Source organism: Eumetopias jubatus, unplaced genomic scaffold (genome assembly GCF_037043125.1).
Source record: "Eumetopias jubatus isolate StellerSeaLion01/CBP00866 unplaced genomic scaffold, mEumJub1_p1.0 scaffold_10, whole genome shotgun sequence".
NCBI classification, from domain to species: domain Eukaryota; kingdom Metazoa; phylum Chordata; class Mammalia; order Carnivora; family Otariidae; genus Eumetopias; species Eumetopias jubatus.
Window position 1 is genome coordinate 54,120,686 of NW_028274816.1, and position 25,991 is coordinate 54,146,676.

A 25,991-nucleotide genomic window follows, 5' to 3' on the forward strand; every position below is an offset into this window, starting at 1 on the left:
GTACTCATCCTTTCTGATGGCTGAGTAATATTCCATTGTATATCCCATACTCTTTGAAGATACGAAGATACCACATCTTCTTTATCCATTTGTCTCTTGAAGGGCATCTTGGCTTCTTCCACAGTTTGGCTATTGTGGACATTGTTGCTATGAACATTGGGACATGAGGAATAGCAGGGAGGACATCAGGAGCAGGAAGGGAAAAATGAAGGGGGGTGGGAATCGGAGGGGGAGACGAACCGTGAGAGACTATGGACTCTGGGGAAACAAACTGAGGGTTTCAGAGGGGAGGGGGGTGGGGGGATGGGTTAGCCTGGTGATGGGTATTAAGGAGGGCACGTACTGCAATGAGCACTGGGTGTTATACGCAAACAATGAATCATGGAACACTACATCAAAAACTAATGAAATACTGTATGGTGACTAATATAATAAATCAGATCATATTTATACATATATGAGAATATTCTACATATAGATCACAATACACTTATAGGTATGAATATGATCTGGTTACCTTTAAAGGGGGCATTAGAGATTTACGTGTATATGTATCTCCTACAAAACCTTATGTCTCTGGCCACTTTTCTATGTATAACCTGGGTATTTACCAATGTTAGTAACCATAAATTTATTTTTTCATTGCATTCTGCATAATATTCCACTGAATGGATAAGTCCTAAATTGTTTTGTCAATCTAACGGATGAATGCAAATTGTGCCATTACCAACAATGAAACAATGAACATCTTTTCATGTGGATCTGTAAATAGGTTTCATGCCCTATGGTGAGATAAGATTATTAGATTTAGCTTTAAGCTTTAGATTTATTTTTTATTTTATTTTTTAAAGATTTTATTCATTTGACAGAGACAGCCAGAGAGGGAACACAAGCAGGGGGAGTGGGAGAGGGAGAAGCAGGTTTCCTGCAGAGCAGGGAGCCTGATGTGGGGCTTGATCCCAGGACCCTGGGATCATGACCTAAGCTGAAGGCAGATGCTTGCACCCCAAACTTTAGATTTAGATTAGATTTAGCATTAAGGAATATTTATTTGTGCAATTTTATTGTCTCACAGTCTTACTGTTTTGGTAAACAGTAATAATGGTCACTGTAGATAATTTTTCAAAAAGCTAAAACCACCCTAAGCCTCTCTGCCAGAGTAAACCAGGTAGCATGTCCATGAACGTCCCTCTACATATTACCTCCTTGTATGTAAGCACATCTGTAGGTATACATATTATTACTTGGGCCACACATACTGGGAAGGCTCTAATGTAGCTTTCTCATGAATGATGGTTCTCTGTCCTTACAGACCATGTCCTTTTTGTGTGTGTGTGTGGCTGTGTATTAGAATATATTTATTCCACTACTTTGCTAATACTTATTTCCTTTAAAAAAATCAGTATAAACATCCTTGTGTACACTCTCACTTTTGCTATAATCTCCTAAGCAAAGCATCTAGTGCTAGGATTGCCAGGTCAAAGGGTATTTTGATATATATTGACCAGTTAATGTCCACTCCTGACAAGAGGTATTGAACACAGAATGCCCTGTAAACAGTAATCCACCTAAATTGTTACATTTAATGAAATTTCAATAAAAACCCAACTGGTTTCTTGCTCTGCCTTCCATGGGGGGTGGGGGAGAGGTGGGGATGGGGTGTGACAAAATTAATCTGCCAAAGCCCCTGCCTACACAGGTCTGGATGAAGGACTGTGCATAGGGAAGGCAATCTGACCTAAGCATGAAGGGAAATAATGAGAAGAAACCAATTACTAACAATTCAAGTTTACTAAAAAACTTCTTGTCATTAGTAACTACTTTTAACACTTTCAAAGAGTAACAGTGAAATCCTACCTTAATGAATTAGGGTCCAAAATTTCCAGGCATATAAATTGTAGTATGTTATTAGTTAAAAACAGTATTATCAGTCTATAAAATACAAACTAATGATACTAAATATTACACTGTACACAAGGGCTGACATACTACAAAGAACCAGGGCTGGATGGAGGATGGGGGCCATTCACAAATTTCATCCAAATTTGCCTTACTGTGGATGACAGCATGACATGATTTTCTGTACTTGAACGTTTCCTGAAATCTCATTAAGGCTACTTGCAGGATTCCTTTTGAGTATGTTATTATGAAATCTGGGTAGGGGAGTACAATTTTTAAATACTTGTCCTAATGATAGATTTTCTCCCTTTATTCAGTAATTGCTGGGCATCTATTAGGAGCCAAGCACACTTCTACATGGTAGAGATAAAGCAGTGAAAAACATCCCTCCCTACATGGAGGTTACATTGCCGTTGCCGTTAATTTTACTTGTCCCTCATGATACTTTCATTAAAGTTCTGCCCCTAATCTTCATTTATAAGGCCTCTTTCCTGGGTAGACTCAGATGAATTTTGAAATTCTTTTGCGTTGCATCCTGAAAATTGGGACATTCAGAACTCAAACATTGACTGTATTTATAGGTTTTCTCTCTGTGAAATCTGATGTTTGTAAAGAATTTATCTCCCGAGTCCTTAAAACAGCACTTTACAGAGCTTACTTGCATGTGAAGATTCCTTGAGGCTTCTGAATTCTGAAGGAACTTCCCACAATTCCCAGCATCGATTTTCCAGTAGAGAGGAGGATGTGAACTTTGAAGGCTACACCACACCTCACATGTCTACAGATTTCCTCCAGTGTGGACTCTCTGATGGTATACAAGATGTGATCTCTGGCTGAAGCCTTTGCAACAGACATCACATATGTATGGCCTTTCCCCAGTGTGGACCCTCTGATGTGTGTGAAAATGCGAGGCCTGACTGAAGCCTTTACCACACTGCTGACATGTATAGGGTTTCTCTCCTGTGTGAACTCTCTGATGAGCACTGAGCCCAGCACTCCAACTAAATTCTTTCCCACACTCCTCACATTTAAATGGTTTCTCTCCAGTGTGAATTATCTGATGGACTTGAAGATTTGACCTCTGGCTGAAGGCCTTACCACACGTATCACATTTATATGGTTTCTCTCCAGTGTGGACTCTCTGATGGGCTTGAAGATGTGAGGCCTGGCTGAATCGCTTCTGACACGCTTCACACTTGAATGGCTTCTCCCCAGTGTGGACACTCTGATGAGCTTGAAGATTTGAGGCCTGACTGAAGCCCTTCCCACACTCTTCACATTTATAAGGTTTCTCTCCTGTGTGAACCCTCTGATGATTGTGAAGATTCAAGCTCCAATTGAAGCGCTTCCCACACACCTCACATTTGTATGGTTTTTCTCCAGTGTGGACCCTCTGGTGGGCTTGAAAATATGAACTTTGACTGAAGCCTTTACCACACACATTGCAGCGAAATGGTTTCTCTCCTGTGTGAACTCTCTGATGGCTCTGAAAACTTGAGGCTGAACTAAAACCCTTCCCACACTCTTCACACTTATACGGTTTCTCCCCGGTGTGGACTCGTTGGTGGCTGTGAAGGTTAAAGCTCAAACTGAAGCACTTCCCACATTCATCACACTTGTATGGTTTCTCTTCAGTGTGGACTCTTTGATGGGTATGAAGATTTGAGCTACAACTAAAGCGTTTACCACAATCTCCACATTTGTATGGTTTCTCTCCAGTGTGGATTCTCTCGTGGGCCTGAAGATGTGATCTCTGAGTGAAGCCCTTCCCGCATACCTCACATTTGTAAGGTTTCTCTCCAGTGTGAACTCTGCAATGAATATTCAGATCAGTGCTACGACTGAAGCCCTTCCCACAACTTTCACATCGGTAGGGTTTCTCTCCTGTGTGGATAGGCAAATGGGCATAAAGATGTGAGGTCTGATTAAAGCTCTTACCACACTCAAGGCACGAATAGGGCTTCTCCCCTGTGTGGACTCTCTGGTGAGTTTGCAGGTTTGAGCTCTGGCTGAAACCCTTCCCACACTCATGACACCAATAGCGTTTCTTTCCTGTGTAAACACTTTGCTGAATGGGAACAGCTGAGCTATAACTGGTGTCCTTCTCATGTGCACTGTAAGGGGAGGACTTCTTTCCCGAGTGTACCTGTTGATGAAGTTCAAGACTGGGGCCATCACTGAATGCTTTCTCACATTCACTACAGTGGTAGGTCTGCTGGATAAGAGGGGACACCTTACCACAGTCATTATTGTGAGCTTTGTCTCTCTTGTGCACTGTATCGTCATCATGGTGGTGTGAAATACAACTGAAAATGTTAACGTATGGAGCAAATATACATAATTGGCTTTTCATCTGAGTCTTACAACTTCTCTGGTAATTCTGTGTTTCACTTAGATATATTTTACTCCAAGAATTATGAGCTCTCCCAGCCAGAAATTCTTGCTTTTCAATAATCTTGGAATGATCCTCTAGAAGATTCATGATACAGCTGTCCTCCACAGAAGCCTGAATACATATTCCTGCTCCCACTTGACAGGGGGAATCACACTGGTCAGGGAACTGAGAACTCTTTCCTTGACTATTTATCACAGAGTCTTGATTTTTGTTTAATTTGCTCACAACACGTCTCTTGATTTGCCAACATGAAAGCTCTCCCAACGAAAGGCACCTTATTCCTGCTTCATGAAGAGTCTCCACCTCATTTTGATTCCTACCTCCTGAAAGAATAAGGATAAAGAATTAGGGACAGAAAGAGTGACATCAGCAAGTTGGTAAACAGAAACTCCAAGCCCTTGTTCCCCAAAGAAAACATTTAAAAAAAAAAAGCCTAGCTGAAAAGGATCTATAGCAAACAAGGGACCATCCAGTAGAAAAAAATACACTTAAAATGGGAGGAAATTTGGGATCAGCCCAAAGTGAGGGTTTAAGGTCTTCTCAGGTCTTTACTGAGTATGTCTTACCTTGGGGCTGTGTGGGCTTTTCCTCATTCTCCATATGCAGCTACTTTTAAATGTAGTGGCAGTTTTACTTATGGTAAGGTACAGTCTGAAGGATGCAGGAGCCCACCTCGCAATTCCCTACTTCAAACTGGGCAGAGCAGAGCAGACTTTATTTGCACTGGTCTAACCTGTTTGGGGGCTGCTGGAGGGACCAGTGTCGATTCTGTCTGACTTGGAGACAGGGCCTCGGGGGAGCTGCAGGGGGATTACAGACCTGCAGAAGGCTGGGGAGAATGATTACATGTGAAGGAATGCAAAAGAACACCTATGTCCCCATAAAGCTAGGGTGACGATCTTTGGGAGGTTCAGACACTTAAAAGCATCTTTGTATATGATAGAGTTGAGAAACACACACACACATAAGCCCAGGCAAGACACAGGCTCAGAACATTCCTGAGAAGACCTTAAGCCCTCACCATGGGGAGACCCCGGGGTTCACAACACACCCTGCACATTAGTGAAGGTCTTCCCTGAAAAAAAGAGCTGTTTTCAAAAGCATACCAAAAAAAAAAAAAAAAAAAAGAAAAAGAAAAACAGGAAAAATGCCTATTTGGAGGAATAAAGTGGCAGCAACGAATAGTCTGTGACGGGTATCAGCAGTGTCAGACAAGGTCTTTAGAACTGTCTGAAATACACTCAAAGAGCTAAACAAGAGAGCAATGTAAGCAGGAAGGCAGAATGGGATGGTCCAGCCCTCGGTACCACACAGGAGCAACAGATAAACAACACCACACAGACAACAATGACTTTGTGAGAACTCTGAAAACCAGTTAAGGTGCAGCAATAATACAATGTTTAACCAAGTAAAAGATGTACTCAAAGCTCTACAAAATTTCCCAAGTTTTTCTTTAAATTTTTTATTGTTAATCACCATACATTACATCATTAGTTTTTTTATGTAGTGTTCCATGATTCATTGTGCATAACACCCAGTGCTCCATGCAGAACGTGCCCTCTTTAGTACCCATCACCAAGCTAACCCATACCCCCACCCCCTCCCCTCTAGAACCCTGTTTGTTTTTCAGAGTCCATCATCTCTCATGGTTTGTCTCTCCCTCCAATTTACCCCCCTTCATTCTTCCCCTCCTGCTATCTTTTTTTTTCTTAACATATATTGTATTATTTGTTTCAGAAGTACAGATCTGTGATTCAACAGTCTTGCACAATTCACAGCACTCACCACGGCACATACCCTCCCCAATGTCTATCACCCAGCCACCCAATCCCTCCCACCCCCGACCACTCCAGCAACCCTCAGTTTGTTCCCTGAGATTAAGAAATCCTCGTGAGGTCATATGATACATGTCTTTCTCTGATTGACTTATTTCACTCAGCATAACACCCTCCAGTTCCATCCACGTTGCAAATGGCAAGATCTCATTCCTTTTGATGGCTGCATAATATTCCATTGCATGTATATACCACATCTTCTTTATCCATTCATCTGTCGATGGACATATTGACTCTTTCCACAGTTTGGCTATTGTGGACATTGCTGCTATAAACATCGGGGTGCACGTACCCCTTCGGATCCCTACATTTGTATCTTTGGGGTAAATACCCAGTAGTGCAATTGCTGGATCGTATGGTAGCTCTATTTTCAACTTTTTGAGGAACCTCCATACTGTTTTCCAGAGTGGTTGCACCAGCTTGCATTCCCACCAACAGTGTAGGAGGGTTCCCCTTTCTCCACATCCCCGCCAACATCTGTCGTTTCCTGACTTAATTTTAGCCATTCTGACTGGTGTGAGGTGGTATCTCATTGAGGTTTTGATTTGGATTTCCCTGATGCCGAGCAATGTGGAGCACTTTTTCATGCCTCTGTTGGCCATTTGGATGTCTTCTTTGGAAAAATGTCTGTTCATGTCTTCTGCCCATTTCTTGATTGGATTATTCTTTGGGTGTTGAGTTTGATAAGTTCTTTATAGATTTTGGATACTAGCCCTTTATCTGATATGTCATTTGCAAATATCTTCTCCCATTCTGTCAGTTGTCTTTTGGTTTTGTGGACTGTTTCTTTTGCTGTGCAAAAGTTTTTATCTTGATGAGGCCCCAATAGTTCATTTTTGCCCTTGCTTCCCTTGCCTTTGGCGATGTTTCTAGGAAGAAGCTGCTGCGGCTGAGGTCGAAGAGGTTGCTGCCTGTGTTCTCCTTTAGGATTTTGATGGACTCCTGTCTCACGTTTAGGTCTTTCAACCATTTGGAGTCTATTTTTGTGTGTGGTGTAAGGAAATGGTCCAGTTTCATTCTGCTGCATGTGGCTGTCCAATTTTCCCAACACCATTTGTTGAAGAGACTGTCTTTTTGCCATTGGACATTCTTTCCTGCTTTGTCGAAGATTACTTGACCCTAGAGTTGAGGGTCAATTTGTGGGCTCTCTATTCTGTTCCATTGATCTATGTGTCTGTTTTTGTGCCAGTACCATACTGTCTTGATGATGACAGCTTTGTAATAGAGCTGGAAGTCTGGAATTGTGAGGCTGCCAGCTTTGCTTTTCAACATTCCTCTGGCTATTCGGGGTCTTTTCTGGTTCCATACAAATTTTAGGATTATTTGTTCCATTTCTTTGAAAAAAGCGGATGGTATTTTGATGGGGATTGCATTGAATGTGTAGATTGTTCTAGGTAGCATTGACATCTTCACAATATTTGTTCTTCCAATCCATGAGCATGGAACATTTTTCCATTTCTTTGTGTCTTCCTCAATTTCTTTCATGAGTATTTTATAGTTTTCTGAGTACAGATCCTTTGCCTCTTTGGTTAAATTTATTCCTAGGTATCTTATGGTTTTGGGTGCAATTGTAAATGGGATCGACTCCTTCATTTCTCTCTCTTCTGTCTTGTTGGTGTATAGGAATGCCACTGATTTCTGTTCATTGATTTTATATCCTGCCACTTCACTGAATTCCTGGATGAGTTCTAGCAGTTTTGGGGTGGAGTCTTTTGGGTTTTCCACATAAAGTATCATATCATCTGCAAAGAGTGAGAGTTTGACTTCTTCTTTGCCAATTTGGATGCCTTTGAGTTCTTTTTGTTGTCTGATTGCTGTGGCTAGGACTTCTAATACTATGTTGAATAGCAGTGGTGAGAGTGGACATCCCTGCTGCGTTCCTGACCTCAAGGGGAAAGCTCTCGGTTTTTCCCCATTGAGAATGATATTCGCTGTAGGTTTTTCATAGATGGCTTTTAGGATATTGAGGTATGTACCCTCTATCCCTATACTCTGAAGAGTTTTGATCAAGAAAGGATGCTGTACTTTGTCAAATGCTTTTTCTGCATCTATTGAGAGGATCATATGATTCTTGTTCTTTCTTTTGTTAATGTATTGTATCACGTTGATTGATTTGCAGATGTTGAACCAACCTTGCAGCCCAGGGATAAATCCCACTTAGTCGTGTGTGGGTGGGTCGTGTGGGTCGTGAATAATCCTTTTAATGTACTGTTGGGTCCTATTGGCTAGTATTTTGGTGAGAATTTTTGCATCCATGTTCATCAAGGATATTGGTAATTCTCCTTTTTGATGGGGTCTTTGTCTGGTTTTGGGATCAAGGTAATGGCCTCATAAAACGAGTTTGGAAGTTTTCCTTCCATTTCTATTTTTTGGAACAGTTTCAGGAGAATAGGTATTAATTCTTCTTTAAATGTTTGGTAGAATTTCCCTGGGAAGCCATCTGGCCCTGGGTTTTTGTTTGTTGGGAGATTTTTGATGACTGCTTCAATTTCCTTAGTGGTTATAGGTCTGTTCAGGTTTTCTATTTCTTCCTGGTTCAGTTTTGGTAGTTGATACATCTCTAGGAATGCATCCATTTCTTCCAGGTTATCTAATTTGCTGGCATAGAGTTGCTCATAATATGTTCTTATAATTGTATTTCTTTGGTGTTGGTTGTGATCTCTCCTCTTTCATTCATGATTTTGTTGATTTGGGTCATTTCTCTTTTCTTTTTGATAAGTCTGGCCAGGGGCTTATCAATCTTGTTAATTCTGTCAAAGAACCAGCTCCTAGTTTCGTTGATCTGTTCTACTGTTCTTTTGGTTTCTAGTTCATTGATTTCTGCTCTGATCTTTATTACTTCTCTTTTTCCTGTTGGGTTTAGTCTTTATTTGCTGTTTTTTTCTCTAGCTCCTTTAGGTGTAGGGTTAGGTTGTGTATTCGAGACCTTTCTTATTTGAGAAAGGCTTGTATTGCTATATACTTTCCTCTTAGGACTGCCTTTGCTGCATCCCAAAGATTTTGAACAGTTGTGTTTTCATTTTCATTTGTTTCCATGAATTTTTTTTAATCCTTTACTTTCCTGGTTGACCCATTCATTCTTTATTAGGATGCTCTTTAGCCTCCATGTATTTGAGTTCTTTCCGACTTTCCTCTTCTGATTGAGTTCTAGTTTCAAAGCATTGTGGTCTGAAAATATGCAGGGAATAATCCCAATCTTTTGGTACTGGTTGAGACCTGATTTGTGACCTAGGATGTGATCAATTCTGGAGAATGTTCCATGAGCACTAGAGAAGAATGTGTATTCCGTTGCTTTGGGATGGAATGTTCTGAATATGTCTGTGAAGTCCATTTGGTCCAGTGTGTCATTTAAAGTCTTTATTTCCTTGTTGATCTTTTGCTTAGATGATCTGTCCATTCCAGTCAGGGGGGTGTTAAAGTCCCCCACTATTATTGTTGTCAATGTGTTTCTTTGCTTTTGTTATTAATTGCCTTATATAATTGGCTGCTCCCATGTTAGGGGCATGGATATTTACAATTGTTAGATCTTCTTGTTGGATAGACCCTTTAAGTAGGATATAGTGTCCTCCCTCACCTCTTATTACAGTCTTTGGTTTAAAATCTAATTTGTCTGATATAAGGATTTCCACCCCAGCTTTTTTTTTTTTTTGGTGTCCATTAGCATGGTAAATGGTTTTCCACCCCCTCACTTTCAATCTGGGGGTGTCTTTGGGTCCTAAACGAGTCTCTGGCAGACAGCATATTGATGGGTCTTGTTTTTTAATCCAATCTGATAGCCTGTGTCTTTTGATTGGGGCATTTAGTCCATTTACATTCAGGGTAACTATTGAAAGATTTGAATTTAGTGTCATCGTATTGCCTGTAAGGTGACTGTTACTGTATATTGTCTGCGTTCCTTTCTGGTCTATGCTGCTTTTAGGCTCTCTCTTTGCTTAGAGCACCCCTTTCAATATTTCTTGTAGGGCTGGTTTCATGTTTGCAAATTCCTTTAGTTTTTATTTGTCCTGGAAGCTTTTTATCTCTCCTTCAATTTTCAATGACAGCCTAGCTGGATATCGTATTCTTGGCTGCATATTTTTCTCGTTTAGTGCTCTGAATATATAATGCCAGTCCTTTCTGGCCTGCCAGGTCTCTGGATATGTCTGTTGCCAGTCTAATGTTTCTACCATTGTAGGTTACAGATCTCTTCTCCTGAGCGGCTTTCAGGATTTTCTCTTTGTCTCTGAGACTCGTAAGTTTTACTATTAGATGTCGGGGTGTTGACCTATTTTTATTGATGTTTGAGAGGGGTTCTCTGTGTCTCCTGGATTTTGATGCCTATTTCTTTCCACACATTAGGGAAGTTCTCTGTTATAATTTGCTCCAATATACCTTCTGCCCCTCTTTCTTCTTCTGGGATCCCAATTATACTAATGTTTCGTCTTATGGTACTGCTTATCTCTCAAATTTTGCCCTCGTGATCCAGTAGTTGTTTATCTCTTTCTCAGCTTCTTTATTTTCCATCATTTGGTCTTCTATATTGCTGATTCTCTCTTCTGCCTCATTTATCCTAGCAGTTAGTGCCCCCATTTTTGATTGCACCTTGTTAACAGCCTTTTTGATTTCGACTTGGTTAGATTTTAGTTCTTTTACTTCTCCAGAAAGGGTTTCTCTAATAACTTCCATGCTTTCTTCAAGCCCAGCTAGTATCTTTAAAATCATGATTCTGAACTCTAGGTCTGACATCGTACTAATGTCTATATTGAGTAGGTCCCTGGCAGACGGTAGTACCTCTTGTTCTTTTTGTTGAGGTGATTTTTTTCCATCTTGTCATTTTGTCCAGAGAATAGATGAATGAGAGAACAAAATGCTAACAGGGTAACAACGTCCCCAGAAAATATACTCTAAACAAATCAGAAAAGACCTGAAACCAGGGGAAAAGGGAAAGAAAGAAAAAAGAGGAAAAAAAAACTATGATCAAATATGATCCAGCTGGTGCATAGATCAGTGGCACACACTGGATTTTGGGTGTATTTTGGTCTGTTAGAAGGAAGTGCCTCCCAAAATTTTAAAGACTTCTATATAAGGGTTGATATGATGAAGGGATGGAATATGACTATAAAGATGAAAATTATAAAAAATTTTATAAAAGGAATTAAGTTTGGAAAAAAAGATTTAAAAAAAGTGATCAGGCAGGAGACTAGAACAAAGCCATACTAGAGATTTAGGGTATATTTTGATCTGTTAGAAGAAACCATCTCAATTTTAAAGAGATTATATATACATATATATATATGTATATGCCAAAACTAAGGGTAACTACTGTAGGGCTAGAATATGACTCTAAAAATAATAATGTTTTTTTAAAAGGATAAAATGGTTGAAAAAGGGAAAAAGAAAAATTCAAAAAAAACTTAAAGATTAACTTTGAAAGACTAAAGAATCATGGTAAAAAAGCCATGAATTCTATGTGCAGTATTCCCCTAGTGCTGGAGTTCTGTTCTCATTGATGGGTACACTCGGTCTTGGCTGGCTGTTCGTGCTGATCTTCTGGGAGAGGGGCCTGTTGCCGTGGTTCCCAAATGTCTTTGCCTGAGGCGGAATTGTCCCGCCCTGGCTGCTCCAGGGCTCTATCACTTGCCAGAAGCGGCGGACGGAGGCCCCCTTCCCTGCTGTCTACCCTCCCGAATATCGCCTCGTATTCACTTCTCCGAACGTCCTACCTTCCAGAAGGTGGTCGCTTTTCTGTTCAGAGAGTTGTTGCTATTCTTTTCTTCGATCTCCTGTTGAGTTCGTAGGTGTTCAGAATGGTTTGATCCGTATCCAGCTGAATTCCTGAGACCAGATGAAATCCAGGTCTTCTACTCCTCCATCTTGCTCCGCCCCCAATTTCCCAGAGTTTTTGCCCGCCCCACCCCTCCTGGTGAGTGTGTGGCAAGGGTGGGAGGAGGCTGCCCAGTTCCTGGTTGCAAACAAGGAAACCTAACTCCTACAAAGGAAAATATCTCCAAAAAACCAAACCTACCAGAAAAGACCCCAAATAGCCAAAGGAATACTGAAAAAAAACCAAAGCTGGAGGCATCAAAATTCGGACTTCAAGCTGAATTACAAAACTGTAATCATGACATTCACTCTTCTGGAGGAGTCTGTATAAGAGTGACTACTTCCCAAGGTATTTTATCAGGCCAGCGTTACCCTGACACCAAAATCAGACACAGACATTACAAGAAAAGACAACTACAGATCCATACAAAGCTTTGCCAGCTAAATCCAATGATGTATAAAAAGGGCACTAAATCATGGAGTGATTGTTTCGAGAATGCAAGGTTAGTTTAACATTCAAAAATCAGATGAAACACTTTCCTCTATAGATCAGGAACAAGGCATAATCACAGATCACCACAACAAATATAATGAAAAAGTTTGAAATATTGTGGGAATTACCAAAAGGTGACACAGAGAAATGAAGCAAGCAAATGCTGTTGGAAAAACAGTGCTGAAAGACTTGATGCAGGGCTGCTATAAACCTTCAGTGTATAAAAACAGAGCTACTCTATGACCCAGCAATTGCTCTACTGGGTATTTATCCCAAAGACACAGATGTAGTGAAAAGGGCCATATGCACCCCAGTGTTCATAGCAGCAATGTCTACAATAGCCAAACTGTGGAAAGAGCCGGGATGCCCTTCAACAGATGAATGGATAAAGATGTGGTCCGTATATACAATGGAATATTAGCCATCAGAAAGGATGAATACCCAAGTTTTGCATCAACATGGATGGGACTGGAGGAGATTATGCTAAGTGAAATAAGTCAAGCAGAGAAAGTCAATTATCCTATGGTTTCACTTATTTGTGGAACATAAGAAATAGCATGGGGGACATTAGGAGAAGGGGGGAAATCGGGGGGGGGAAATGAACCATAAGAGACTATGGACACCGGGATCAAACTGAGGGTTTTGGGGGTGGGGTAGGGGGGATAGGTTAGCCTGGTGATGGGTATTAAGGAGCGCGCGTACTGCATGGAGCACTGGGTGTATATACGCAATGAATCATGAAACACTACATCAAAAACTAATGATGTACTGTATGGTGACTAACATTTAAAAAAAAAACAAACCCACAAATAGAAGTACAAAAAACCCGGTATCTGCGAAGTGCTGTAGAGTGAGGTACGCCTGTATTCAAATAGCCAACAGTTACAGGTATCACCTGCTTTCTGAAAGTTTGTGTTAACTCCACTTCATTTTGACAAAAACCTACATTTGTACTGGCATTTGCTAACCAAAAGAAACCCAAAAAGGATTTTCACTTTTATGAAAATAGGTGAAAAGTGAACATCGAATTTAGTGTTTGTTTTGCAGTGAGCCCTTATAGACGCAGTGTGTACCCTCAGCGGCAAACAGCTAGGCTCTCAGGAACTCCATTCAGCATCTCGGCATTGAAGCCACTATAGCTCTGAACTGTGTCTGGGAGCATCTGTGCTTTATCTCAACTTATTCCGTGCATCCACTAGCAAGATGTGTCTTAGGTACCAAAAAAGCCCGAGAGAGGTTATTTTTGCGGTCTGGGAACAGCCAAAATTTTCCATAGAAATTATTGGTAATTGTTTCTTTATGCCATTTGTTTACAAAATATTTTTTAATTCATGCATTTTTATTGATATTGCATTGGTTGTATAATTAATCTGGGAAGGACTGACTTCTTTAAGCTATTGATTGACTCTTCCCATTCAGGACCACAATATGTCTCTTCACTGATTCTGGCCATTCTTCATGGCCTTCAGGAAAGTTTTATAATTGCCTTCATATAAATCTGGCATATTTCTAGTTAATCCCAAAGAGTTTTATCTTTTTTGTCATTGTTGCTGTTATGAATGAGGTCCTTTTATATATATTTTTTTTTCCCATAGGAACCCCCTTTCAGAGAGCAGAGGAAACCTGTACATGAAAGATGTTCAACATCACTAATCATCAGGTAAATGCAAATCAAAACCACAATGAGGTGCCACCTCATGCCTATTAGAATGGCTAGCATCAAAAGAGACAAGAGGTAATAAATGTTGGAGAGGATGTTGAAGAAAGGGAAGCTCGTGCACTGTTGGTGGGATTGTAAACTGGGGCAGCCAGTATGGAAAACAGTGTAGAGGTTCCTCAAAGGATTTTAAGATTTTATTTGTCAGAGAGAAAGAGAGGATGCAGACACACACACACACGCACGCAGGGGGAGCGGCAGGCACAGGGAGAAGCAGACTCCCTGCTGAGCAGGGAGCCCGATGGACCCTGGGATCATGACCTGAGCCAAAGGCAGATGCTTAACTGACTGAGCCACCCAGGTGTCCCTCCTCAAAGCATTTAAAACAGAACTACCACATGTCCCAGCATTCCACTTCTGGGTATATATCTGAGGGAAACAAAAATCAGTATGCGGGGGAGATATCTGCACCATGTTCACTGCAGCAGCATTTACAATAGCTAACACACAGAAACAAGTGTCCGTTGATGGATGAATGCGTAAAGAAATTGTGTGTGAGTGGGGGGGGGAATATTCTGCAGCCATACGTAAGAATTAAATCTTGCCATTATGACAACACAGAAGGACCTCAAGGGCATTATGCTAAGTGAAATAAGTCCGACAAATACTGTATAATCTCTCATAGGTAGGAAAAAAACTCAAAAAAGATAAAATCTGTGGTTACTGAGTATGGGGGAAATGGATGAAAGGGATCAAAAGGTCCCTACTTCCAGTTATAAGTACTGAGGATGTACTGTAACAATGAATATGGCTAACGCTGCTCTATGGCATATTTGAAAATTGCTAAGAATGTAAATCCTAAAAGTTCTCATCACAAGGGAAAAAACCGTTTTTTTTTAAGATTTTTATTTAAGATTTTTATTTATTTGCGAGAAAGAGAATGAGAGATGGAGAGCACGAGAGGGAGGAGGGTCAGAGGGAGAAGCAGACTCCCCACTGAGCAGAGAGCCCGATGCAGGACTCGATCCCGGGATGCCAGGATCATGACCTGAGCTGAAGGCGGTCACTTAACCAACTGAGCCACCCAGGCGCCCCAAAAAACCGTTTTTTTTAAAAACCTATGCGAGGTAATAGATTTTAACTAAACTTACTATGGTAAGTCATTTTGTAATATATGTAAATCAAATCATGATATTCACCTTAAAATTTTAGTGCTTAGGTCAATTATATCTTAATAAAAAAAGAAAAAGGAGAAACAAACTGTTGGCTTTAGAGGTGAGGGGGGTGGGGGGATGGGTTAGCCTGGTGATGGGTGGGTATTAAAGATGGCATGTACTGCATGGAGCACTGGGTGTTATACAAAAACCATGAATCACCACATCAAAAACTAATGATGTACTGTATAGTGACTAACATAATAAAATTAGAAAAAGGGGGGCGCCTGGGTGGCTCAGTTGTTAAGCGTCTGCCTTTGGCTCAGGTCATGATCCCGGGCTCCTGGGATTGAGCCCCACATCAGGCTCTCTGCTCTGTGGGAAGCCTGCTTCTCCCTCTCCCCCTGCTCGTGTTCCCTCTCTCGCTGTGTCTCTGTGTGTCAAATAAATAAATAAAATCTTTAAAAAAAAAAAAAGGCATCAATACAGATACTATGGACATGAAAATAACAGACACTATGAATAACTCTATGCCCACATCTAATAAACCTAGATGAAATGGACCAATTCCTTGAAAGACACAATTTGCCAAATCTCAATCTGAATAGACCTAAATCTTTCAAAACAGAAAGCACCAGACCCAGGTGGGTTCACGTGTGAATTCTACCAAACAGTTAAGAAAGGGATTATACTAATTCTCTACAAGAGCTTTCAGAGGACAGAAGCAGAGGGAATGTTTCCTCATTCTATGAGGCCATCATTACCCTAACACCAAAACCAAAGATACAAGAAAACTACAGACCAATGTATTTCATTAACACATGGACTCTGAGAAACAAACTGTGGGCTTTAGAGGGGAGGGGGGTGGCAGGATGAGTTAGCCCAGTGATGGATATTAAGGAGGGCACGTACTGCATGGAGCACTGGGTGTTATATGAAAACAATAAATCATGGATCACTACATCAAAAATTAATGATGTATGGTGACTAACCTAAATTAAAAAAAGATGCAAAGATCATCAAAAATATTAGCAAATCAAATGCAACTATGTATAAAAAGAATTACACACTGTGACCAAGTGCACCAGGCATGTAAGACTGGTTCAAAACGTGAAAATTAATATCCATCCCATGATACTATCAAAAGAGAGAAAAAGCATTTGATAAAATCCAATACTCGTTTATAATAAAAACTCTCAGCAAACTAGGAATATAGAAGAAATTACTCAACTGGATAAAGGACAACTGTAAAACTAACAGCTAATATCTTTAATTTTATTATGTTAGTCACCATACAGTACATCATTAGGTTTTGACGTAGTGATCCACGATTCATTGTTTTCGTTTTACACCCAGTGCTCCATGCAGTACGTGCCCTCCTTAATGCCCATCACCAGGCTAGCCCACCCCCTCCCCCCCTCCCCTCTAAAACCCTCAGTTTGTTTCTCGGAGTCCATAGTCTCTCATGGTTCATCTCTCCCTCTGATTTCCCCCCTTCAGTTTTCCCTTCCTTCTCCTAATGTCCTCCGTGCTTTTCCTTATGTTCCACAAATAAGTGAAACCATATGATAATTGACTTTCTCTGCTTGACTCATTTCACTTAGCATAATCTCCTGCAGTCCCATCCATGTTGATGTAAAAGTTGGATATTCATCCTTTCTGATGGCTGAGTAATATTCCATTGTATATATGGACCACATCTTCTTTATCCATAACTTAATGGTGAGAAACCCAAAACCTTCCTATTAAAATCAGGAAAAAGGATGTCTTTTTTAAAATCGCTTTTGATTTGAAGTGTACCCCTTTTCAATACTGTAAGTCCCAGCAAATGCAAGAAAAGGAAGTAAAAAGGGTACAGATTGCAAAGGAAGAAATAAAACTCATTGTTGGTAGATGATATGACTGTCTATGTAGAAACCCCCAAAGAATCAACCAAAAAAACTCTTGGAACTAATAAACCCTTACAGCAAAGATGTAGGACACAAGATATAGAAAAGTATATTGCTCTCATATACATAAGCAATGGACAAATGGAATTTGAAATTAAAATCACATTATCATTTACATTAGCACCCTCCAAAATGAACTATGTAGGTATGAATCTAACAAGATCTGTATGAGAAAAATTATAAAACTCTGATGAACAAAATCTAAGTAAATGGAAAAATATTCTAAATTCAGGGATAAAAAGACTCAATACTGTCAAGATGTCAGTCCTTTGCAATCCCAATCAAAATCCTGGCAAGATATTTGGTGGATACTGACAAACAGATTTAAAAGTTTATATGGAAACACAAAAGACCCAGAAGAGCCAGAACAATATTGAAGAACAACAAAGCTGGAGGACTGACATTAATCAACTTCTAAGTTTACTATCTAAAGCTGCAGTATTCAAGATGGTGTAGTACTGGCAAAAGAACAGATGAATAGACCACTGGAACAGAATAAAGAGCTAAGAAATAGGCCCAAATATAATCAACTGATCTTTGACAAAAAAGTAAAGGCAATACAATGAAGCAAAGACAGTCTTTTTGACAAATGGTGCTGGAACTGGACATTCACATGCAAAAAAAAAAAAACTTTTCACAAAGATTAAATCATAGACCTTAATGTAAATACAAAACTGTCATACTCCTAAGTTTCTGCTCTGTGAAAGCCACTGTCGAGAGTAAGACAAGCCACAGACAGGGAGAAAATATTTGTGAAAAATATATGTGGTAAAGGAATGTTACTCAACATATACACAAAGAACTCTTCAAAGTCAACCATAAGAAAACAATCCACTTAAAATATGGGTAGGGGCGCCTGGGTGGCTCAGTCGTTAAGCGTCTGCCTTCAGCTTGGTTCATGATCCCAGGGTCCTGGGATCGAGCCCCATGTCGGGCTCCCTGCTCAGCGGGAACCCTGCTTCTCCCTCTCCCACTCCCCCTGCTTGTGTTCCCTCTCTCACTGTGTCGCTGTCTGTCAAATAAAACCTTTAAAAAAAATAAAATATGGGTAAAAAGACATGAACAGACCCATCACCAAAGAAAATTATACAGACAGCAAACAGGCCCACGAAAAGGTGTTCGACATCGTCATATGTCTTTAGTGAACTGCAAATTAAGATACCACTACACCTGTTAGAATGGCCAAAATCCCAATGACAACACCATTGCTGGTGAGGATGTGGGGCAACTGGAACTCTCAGTTCACCGTTGCTGAAAATTTGGCAGTTTCTCTTAAAACTACAAAAGTAAATTGTGGACCTTGGTCTTTACCCAAATGAGTTGAAAACATGTCCATACAAAAATCATCACACAGAAGTTTACATCGGCTTTATTTGTAACTGTCAAAACTTGGAAGCAATCAACTGAATGGATGAATAAACTGGTACATCCAGACAATGGACTATTATCCAGTGCTCAAAAGAAAAGACCTACCGAGCCTTCAAGTAACTGTAAATTACTAGGTGAAAGAAGTGAGTCTGAAACAACTAAAAGCTCTAAGAGTCTACCTGTAGGGTGTCCTGGGAAAGGCAAATCTGTGGAGACAAAAGGATCGCTAGTTGACCGTGGAGAGAGGGGAAGGGAAATTAACAGGTGGAGCACAGAGAATTGTAAGGCAACCTATTCTGTATGGTGCTTTAAGGGTAGATACATACCATTATAAATCTGAACACACAAAACGTACAAGACAAAGAGTGACCTCTACTGTAAACTATAGACACTGGGCGACAACGATGTATCAGTGTAGGTTCATCAGTTATGACAAAAATACCACTCTAGTATCAAATGTTGGTAGGGGAAAGCTGATGTGTGTGCATGCGCATGTGTGCATGATCTATGGGAACTATCTTCTCACTTTTGCTGTAAACCTAAAAGTGGTGTGAAAAATTGTGTGTTATATATATGTACACACAATCAGTGAAAAAAATGAAAATTAACATATATACCAACCACATGATCCAACCATTCCATTCCTTATTCTTACCCAAGAAAAATGAAGGCCTATGGCAATACACACATGGATAGAAGAACATTCAGGATCTTCATTTGTAATAGCCCAAAGCTGGAAACAAACCTCCATCAACAGGTGAATGAATAAATTGTAGTATATCCACACTGGACTACTACTTGGAAATAAAAAGGAACGGCTGATAGATGCAACAACATGGGTGAATCTCAACTTATACTGAGTATAATAAGACAACTGAAAAAAATATTGTGTGATTCCATTTATAAAAAAATTTTTTTAAATTCAAAGTAATGTAGAGTGACAGGAAGTAGATCAGTAGTTGCCTAGGGACAGGCGTGGGACAAGAAGGAGAGAGAGGGAGAGATTACAAATGGGAATGAGAATTTTGTACAACTTTTAAAGACTTTTTTTGCTTTAGAGTGCTTCCCAAATTAACCCCCCTTCCAGATCAGACAGAAAAAAGCCAAAACTGTTCAGGGCCAGGGAGTAGGAAACTTTGGCTTCCAGAATTTCTGCCCTGAGAGCCACAGGAGTAACATTAATCTAAGTTCCTCCCAAATCCCTGGCTGACCATTAATGGCACAGGGTAAAATTTGCGTTTGATTCTCTTTTGACTCAATGCATTACTTAACCCACACACAGTTTGAGGTGTCAGAGGTCAGAACTCAAGGCTGGAAATACCACTGGAAATTTAAGGGAGAAAAATCAAAGGTAGGGGAATCACAGAGGGTCAGTCCCTAACTAGGACTAAACTCTGCCCACATCTTTGGCAGATCTCTCAACCATGCTGATGTAGCAAAGACCCCAAGGGCATGGACTGAAAAAGCAGCAGCCACAAGTCAATAGAGACATTAGAGCAAAACTAAACAATAGTCAATCTGCCCAAAATATTACAGGAAAGAACAGATGAGCAAAAATAGAAGACTAAAACAAAAGCATGATGGCAAATGTAAACACACCCAAATAAATAAATACACTGTGTGTAAATGTACTACTCTAAAATCAGAAGTCAGATGTTGGCAGATCACATAAAAACAAAGATCCAACTATATGCTGTCAACAAAAAACCTATTCTAAATACAAATAATTAAAAGAATAGAAAGACATACAAATACATTCTGCAAAGCCTAAGAAAGCTTAAGTGGCTAAACTAATATCAGAAAAAAAGTGACTACAAAATAGAACACCATTAAAGACAGAGCTGTAACAAAAGTGTCAATATGGCAAAATGTAACAATTACAAATGCCTATGTATCTAACAAAGACTACAAAATAAAGCAAAAACTGAGCAATGGACAAAACCACAGTTAGAGATTTCAACACACTTCTCTTAGTTGCTGAAAAAACAATTAGACCATAAAAAAAAAATCAGTGAAACAAAACAAATCTGAACCCCTAAAGTTAACCACTTTAACCAAAATGAAACCATCTTACACCAGTTAGAAAGGCAAAAATTAACAAGTCAGGAAATGACAGATGTTGGCGAGGATGTGGAGAAAGGGGAACCCTCTTACACTCTTGGTGGGAATGCAAGCTGGTACAGCCACTCTGGAGAACAGTATGGAGTTTCCTCAAGACGTTAAAAATAGAGCTACCCTATGACCCAACAATTGTACTACTAGGTATTTACCCCAAAGACACAGATGTAGTGAAAAGAAGGGGCACCTGCACCCAATATTCATAGCTGCAATGTCCACAATAGCCAAACTGTGGAAGGAACTGAGATGTCCTTCAACAGATGAAGGATAAAGATGTGGTCCATATATACAATGGAATATTACTCAGCCATCAGAAAAGATAAATACCTACCATTTGCATCAAGACGGATGGAACTGGAGGGTATTATGCTAAGTGAAGTCAAGCAGAGAAAGACAATTATCATATGGTTTCATTCATATGTGGAACATAAAGAACGAGCAGAGGACCATAGGGGAAGGGAGAGAAAACTGAATGGGAAGAAATCAGAGAGGGAGACAAACCATGAGAGACTCTGGACTTTGGGAAACAAATTGAGGCTTACAGAAGGGGGGGGGGGTGGGGGGATGAGGTAAAACAGTGAAGGGCATTAAGGAAGGCATGACAAAGGAGGCAAAATTATACAATGGGGAAAAGACAGTCTCTTGAATAACTGGTGCTGGGAAAACTGGACCACTTTCTTATCCTATACACAAAAATATACTCAAAATGGATGCAAGACCTAAGTGTGAGGCCTGAAACCATAAAAATCCTAGAAGAGAGCACAGGCGATAATCTCCTTGACATCAGTCTTAGCAACATTTTTCTAGATTATCTCCTCAGGCAAAGGAAACAGAAGCACAAATAAACTATGGGGGCTACATCAAAATAAAAAGCCTTTGCACAGCAAAGGAAACCATCAATAAAATAAAAAGGCAACCTAGTGAATAGGAGATATTTGCAAATGATAGCTCTGATAAGGGGTTAATATCTAAAATATATAAAGAACTTCTATAACTCAACACCAAAAACCCAAATAATCCAATTAAAAAATGGGCAGAAACCTGAATAGACATTTTTCCAAAGAAGACCTATGGATGGCCAAGAGACCCATGAAAAGATGCTCAGCATCACTCATCAGGAAAATGCAAATCAAAACCACAATGAGATATCACCTCACTCCTGTCAGACTGGCTAGAATAAAAAAGATGAGAAATAAGTTTTGGTGAGGATGTGGAGAAAAAGGAACCCTTGTGTACTGCTGGTGGGAAAGTAAATTTTTGCAGCCACCATGGAAAACAGTATGAGGGTTCCTCAAAAAATTAGAATTACCACATAAGCTAGTAATTCCACTACTGGATATTTACCAAAAGAAAATGAAACATTAATTCAAAAGGATATATGCACCCCTATATTTACTGCATTATTTACAAGAGCCAAGACATGAAAGCAGCCCAAGTGTCCATCAACAGATGAACCAATAAGGAAGATGTACACATACACACACACAGACATACATACACATAATGGATTAGTCATAAAAAAACAATGAAAACTTGCCATTTGCAACAACATGGATAGACCTTGAAGGTATTGTGCTGAGTGAAATATGTCAGAGAAAGACAAATACCTTTTGATTTCACTTATATGTGGAACCTAAAAATCAAAACACGTGAACAAATCAGAAACAGGCCCATAAATAAGAGAGAACTGGTGCTTGCCAGAGGGGGTTGAGGGATGGGCAAAATAGGTGAAGGGGGGGTAGGAAGTACAGGATTCCAACTGTGGGATGAATGAGTTATAGGGATGAAAAGTACAGCATAGGGAACACAGTCAACGGTCAGGTAACAGTGCTGTATGGTGACACACAGTAACAATGTATACAGTTGTCTATTCACTATGTTGTACACCTGAAACTACTGTAACATTATGTCAACTATACTTCAATAAAAAAATTAGATTTAAAAAAAGCCAGTAAGATATCCAGAAATGTCCTAATAATATATCAAAGTTAAATACACTCTGACCCACATGTCAAACAGGAAATTGCATGGAAAATTAGAAAATATTTATACACATGAAAAAATGCTCAACATCACTAGCCATCAGGGAAATATCAATCAAAACCACAATGAGATACCACTTTATACCAGTTAGAATGGCAAAAATTAACAAAACAGGAAACAAGAAATGTTAGCGAGGATGTGGAGAAAGGGAAACCCTCTTACACTGTTGATGGGTATACAAGGCTGGTACAGCCACTCTGTAAAACAGTATGGAGGTTCCTCAGGATGTTAAAAATACAGCTACCCTACGACCCAGGAATTGCACTACTAGGTATTTACACCAAAGATACTGATGTAGTGAAAAGAAGGGCCACATGTACCCCAATGTTCATAGCAGCAATGTCCACAATAGCCAAACTGTGGAAAAAGCCAAGATGCCCTTCAAGAAACGAATGGATAAAGAAGATGTGGTCCATATATACAATGGAATATTACTCAGCCATCAGAGAGGATGAATACCCACCATTCGCACCCACATGGAACTGGAGGGGATTATGTTAAGTGAAGTCAAGCAAAGACAATTATCATATAGTTTTACTCATATGTGGAACATAAGCAATAGCACGGAGGACCATAGGGGAAGGGAGGGAAATCCAAAGGGGGAGAAATCAGAGAGGGAGATGAACCATGAGAGACTATGGACCCCAGGAAACAATCTGAGGATTTCAGAGGGGAAGGGGGTGGGGGTAGGAGGTAACAGGGTGATGGGTATTGAGGAGGGCACGTGCTGTGATGAGCACTGGGTGTTATATGTAACTAATGAATCACTGAACACTACATCAAAAACTAATGATATACTATGCAGTGGTTAACTGAACATAATAAATTTAAAAAAAGTCTCAATTTGGCTCTCAAAAAATTTTGAAATGATGAAAATAATCACAATTTCTGATGTGCAGTTAAATAGCATTCAGATAATTTTATAGCTTTAAACGTTTATATTAGATTTTTGATTTTAGACTTTTTGTTTTCTAAGTTTCCATCTCAAGAAGTCATGAAAGAGGAAATTAAGAAAATCAGAGTAAAAATCAAATAAATGGAAACAATAGGGAAAATTCAACTTCAGGCATGAAAGATAGACTTTTACTATAGATCTTAGAGGCATTAAAATGAGATATATTCAACAACTTAGATTTTTTAAGAAGGTACTAATACCCTGAGACATACAAATTACCAAATCTGTTGCAAGAAAAGCAAAAAATCTAAATAGTTCAGGAATTTAATTCATAAATTATCACACTCACACAAAAAGACCAGATGACTTCACCAGTGAATTCCACTTAGCACTCAGGAAAAGAGTAATACCAGTCCTATACAAAGTCCTTTCAGGAAACAGAAGAGGAAGGTATACTTGAAAGTTATTGTTTAAGGGCAGTGTTACCTTGATATCAAAACCAGACAAAGACATCAAGTCCCAAGAAAATGACAAAAGCCCTCCTCAACACAGGTGCAAAAATCCTTAACAAAGGTCAAATCTTCTTTGTTTCTAGAAACGTAATAAGAATACTAGTACATGAATAAGTGGGGTTAATCCCCACATGTTAAAACAAGACAACAGGCCCCAAATGGAGTTGCAAGCCCCATGCCACCAAACTGAGACTTAATTACAATTTTGGCTGACCCAGAAACAAAATCTTAAACCAATCCCCATCTGCTCTAGTTAGGTACCCCTGCTATCTTTTTAAGGGAAACTAACCCTGCAATAATCAACTGGCTTTTTTTTTTTTTTTCTTTTTGCCTCATCTAACTTCCTGGTTCCTGTTCCCTTCTGCCTATAAAAGTCTCTTATTTTATATAGCTCCTCAGGGAGCTTTTCTATCTCCTGTAATGAATGTTGCCGGATTCATGAATCACTGAATAAAGCCAGTAAGATCTTGAAAATGTAGTCAGCTGAATTTTGTTTAGTAGAAGGAATGCAAGGTTGTTTTAACATGTGAAATCACCAATGCATTTTACCATATTCACAGCATAAAGAAGAAAATCTTATGATCATCTCAGTAAATGCAGACTAAGCATATTATGAAATACATATATACATATATTGATCCCCATTCATGATAAAAATTCTGAAATTAAAAACAGACGGGAACTCAACCCAATAAGAAAACCTGTGGCTCACACCATTATCAGTGGTGAAAGACTGAATGCTGTCCACATGCATTCAGGTGAACAAACTAGCCATCAAAAAAAGGTGTTCACGTTGGAAAAGAAGGAAGAATGTACATTTTTGTGTCACAATTTTCTACATAGAAAATCTTTAGGAATGTAAAAAAAAGTACAAAAATGCCTCTAGAATATACCAACATGGGAAGACTGCAGCCTACAAGGTTGATGTCAAAAACTGATTATATTCCTAAGTTGTAAAAGCAAATAACTGAAAAATGAAACAGTTCTATTTAGCATCAAATAAACTTCTGAAAAATTAAAGATTAATAAAACATATCCACTGAATACTATAAAATATGATATTGTGATTTATAATATGTATTTTGGTCATCAGTTCCTGGCCCACATCCCAAAACCCTTAGAATTTCCTAAGACAAAAGAACAACAGGAATATCTCTGTTATAATATTTGGTCTTTTGTTCTCAGTTCCTGAAACCCTTCTGCAGCCATACAGGTGACATGGGTCCTGTACTTTCTAATAAACCTCTTTCAACTATATCTGAATTTAGGTTAATGAGGTAACTTTTGGAAATCCCCTAAGGATGGCAGGCTGGTTGCCATGATGTGGGGCAATCAACCATGACTAGAGGTTTGGAACTTTCAGTCCCACCTCCTGACCTCTGGGAAAGGGAGAGGGGCAGAAGGCTGAATCAATCACTAATAGCCAATGACCTAACTGATCATGCCTAAGTAATGAAGCCTCCCTAAAAACCTGAAAGGAAGGGGTTCAGTGAGCTTTCAGGTCAGTGGACATGCAGGGAGAGTGGTGAGCTCAGAGAGAGCCTGGAAGCTCCGCACCCCTTCCCACATACTTTGCCCTGTGCATCTCTTCCGTGTGGCTGTTCTGGGTTATATCCTTTTAGAATAAACTGACAATCTAGTAAATAAACTATATCTCTGAGTTCTGTGAGCCACTGAGCAAATTAATTGAACCCGAGGTGGGGGCTGCAGGAACCTCTAAAGCACAGTTAACAACCTGGACTTGTGACTGGCCGTTGAAAGGCCGTTGAAGGGTGAGGAGTGAGAATCTTGTAGAACCAAGCCCTTAACCTGTAGGATCTGATGCTATATTTCTAGACAGATGGTGTCAAAATTGAGTAGAAATGTATGAC

At 39.6% G+C, this 25,991-nt stretch overlaps 1 protein-coding gene across 1 annotated transcript in view; it reads right to left on the bottom strand.

The window, feature by feature from the left end:
* Nucleotides 1-1,723: 1,723 nt before the first annotated feature.
* ZNF235 (zinc finger protein 235) overlaps nt 1,724-25,991 on the bottom strand; it is a 35,887-nt gene continuing 11,619 nt past the window's right edge. Inside the window, exon 5 of the mRNA XM_028087953.1 lies at nt 1,724-4,617. Within this exon, the coding sequence (XP_027943754.1) occupies nt 2,678-4,617 (1,940 nt within the window). The 3' untranslated portion in view covers nt 1,724-2,677. The remainder of the gene's footprint in view (nt 4,618-25,991) is intronic.